Genomic DNA, 2845 nt, shown 5'->3' with positions numbered 1-2845 from the left:
CGCTGGGACCGGGAACGGCGCTGGGAATGGCACTGGGAACGGCACTGGGACTGACACTGCACTGAGACTGGGAACGGCACTGGAGGTGGCACTGGGAACGGCACTGGGAACGGCACTGCACTGGGACTGGAATGGCACTGGGAATGGCACTGCAGCGGGACTGGGAACAGCACTGCACGGGGACTGGGAACGGCACTAGGACGAGCACTGCAGCGGGACTGGGACAGGCACTGGGAGGTGGCCCCAGCTGGGACGGGAAACGGCACTGGGAATGGCACTGCACGGGGACTGGGAACGGCACTAGGACGAGCACTGCAGCGGGGCTGGGACAGGCACTGGGACCGGCACTGCACTGGGACTGGGAACGGTACTGGGAATAGCACTGCATTGGGAGTGGGAACAGCACTGCACCAGGACTGGGACCGGCACTGCACTGGGACTGGAAACGGCACTGGGAATGGCACTGCACGGGGACTGGGAACGGCACTGCACTGGGATTGGGACTGGCACTGGGAAAGGCACTGGGACCAGCACTGGGAATGGCACTGGGACCGGCAGTGGAATGGCACTGCACCGGGACTGAGAATGGCACTGCACTGTGACTGGGAACGGCACTGGGAATGGCACTGACCCAACACTGGAACCAGCACTGCACTAGGAATGGCACTGGGACCGGCACTGCACTGGCACTGAGAATGGCACTGCACCGGCACTGGGAATGGCACTGCACCAGGACTGGGACCGGCACTGCACTGGTGCCACACCAGGACTGCATTGGGACTGGGACCGGCAGAGCACAGGCATTGGACTGCACCGGAATGGCACTGGCACTGCACAGCACTGCACAGCACCAGGACTGGCACTGCACCGGGACTGGCACTGCACCGGCACTGCACCAACACCGGCATTGCACCAGACTGGCACTGCATGGGACCAGGAGTGCGCTGGCACTGTCACTGCACATCCCCAGCACCGGGACTGGCACTCGCGCTGCACTGCACAGCACTGCGCAGCACCGGCACCAGGACGGCACAGGCACTGCGTGGCACTGACACTACACCAGCACTGCATGGGACCCGCACTGCGTGGGGGACTGGCACCGCATGGGGACCAACAGCGCACTGGCACTGCAGAGGACACAGCACTGCACGGGGACCGGCGCTGCATCAGCAGTGGCACAACACGGGAACCAACACTGCACAGGACCCGGCACTGCACCGGGACCAACGGGCACTGCGTGGGGAGCAGCACTGCGTGGCCACTGGCACCGCACTGGCACCAGCACCACGCGCACTGCATCAGCACTGTGCGGCACTGCACGCTGTCACCGCCCGGGGGTGGCGCCATGGGCAGTGCCCTGTCCTGGCACCGGCACTGCACCGGCACTGCACCAGCACTGCAGCCCCTTGCACGGGCAGGGCAGGCGCTGGACACGGAGACAATGCACCCACACACAGACACGGTGTGTGCACACGTGTGCGCGCGCGCACACACACACACACAGTGTGCTGGCACCACAGCCTTGCATGCGCGCACACTGGGCACACGCACATACACGACACTGCACACACAGCACGTGGGAGCCCCACCACGGCACAGAGCAGCACACTGCCACACTGCACACGCACTGCATGTGTGGAAACACCGCGCGTGGGACATGCACCGAACATGGGACACTGCCCACGGGACACGCAGAGCACACGAGTCCCTGTACACACATGGGAGACTCCCCACGGGCTCCCTGCCCACGTGCACTGCACGTGTGGAGACCCTGCACATGGGACATGCACTGCACATGGGACACTGCACACACGTGGGAGACTGCCCACGGGCTCCCTGCACACGCACTGCGTACGTGCACATCGCTGCGCAGGGCACGTGCACCGTACACGGGACACTGCCCACAGGACACGCAGAGCACACGAGTCCCTGCACACACGTGGGAGATTGCCCACGGGCTCCCTGCACACGCACTGCACGTGTGGAGACCCTGCACATGGGACACACACTGTACATGAGACCCTGCCCACGGGACACGCACCGTACATGGGACACTGCACACGGGACACGCGGAGCACACGAGCCCCCATACACACGTGGGAGATTGCCCATGGGCTCCCTGCACACACACTGCATGCGTGGAGACCCTGCACATGGGACACGCACCGTACATGAGACCCTGCACACGGGACACGCACCGTACATGGGACACTGCACACAGGACACGCACTGTGCACATGAGACCCTGCACACACGTGGGAGACTGCCTACAGGCTCCCTGCACACGCACTGCACGTGTAGAGACCCTGCACATGGGACACACACCGTACACGGGACACTGCCCACAGGACACGCACCATACATGGACACTGCCCACAGGACACGCAGAGCACACGAGTCCCCGCACACGCATGGGAGATTGCCCATGGGCTCCCTGCACACGCACTGCACCCGTGGGGACCCTGCGCACGAGACACGCACCGTACACGGGACACTGCCCACAGGACACACACCATACACGAGACCCTGCACACGGGACACGCACCATACACGGGACACTGCCCACAGGACACAGAGCACATGAGTCCCCGCGCACACATGGGAGACTGCCCACGGGCTCCCTGCACACGGGGCACGCGGCCCACGCCACGGGTGAGGTGGCACCACACGTGGGATGCAGCGCACACGCGGTACACACGCAGCAGACACGCATGACCCACCCCACTTTCAGGGAAGGAGGGGGCGGGACGGGGTCCATGGCCCCTCCAGCCCCCCCCCAGCGCCACCCTCGGCGCTCTGGGAGTGCGGGGGGTGTCCCCCCCCGCCCCGGCCCCCCAGGCTCCCT

At 65.4% G+C, this 2845-nt stretch overlaps 1 protein-coding gene across 1 annotated transcript in view; it reads right to left on the bottom strand.

The window, feature by feature from the left end:
- The window catches only part of AEBP1 (AE binding protein 1), a 9653-nt gene extending 7790 nt beyond the window's left edge, over positions 1 to 1863 (bottom strand). Inside the window, exon 1 of the mRNA XM_009883459.1 lies at positions 1849 to 1863. Within this exon, the coding sequence (XP_009881761.1) occupies positions 1849 to 1863 (15 nt within the window). The remainder of the gene's footprint in view (positions 1 to 1848) is intronic.
- Between the last annotated feature and the right edge of the window lie 982 nt (positions 1864 to 2845).

The sequence above is a fragment of the Charadrius vociferus genome, unplaced genomic scaffold (assembly GCF_000708025.1).
Source record: "Charadrius vociferus isolate BGI_N301 unplaced genomic scaffold, ASM70802v2 scaffold1084, whole genome shotgun sequence".
Taxonomy (NCBI): domain Eukaryota; kingdom Metazoa; phylum Chordata; class Aves; order Charadriiformes; family Charadriidae; genus Charadrius; species Charadrius vociferus.
Note: the sequence above shows the minus strand (reverse complement) of the source record. Positions and strands in the feature narration are given on the sequence as shown.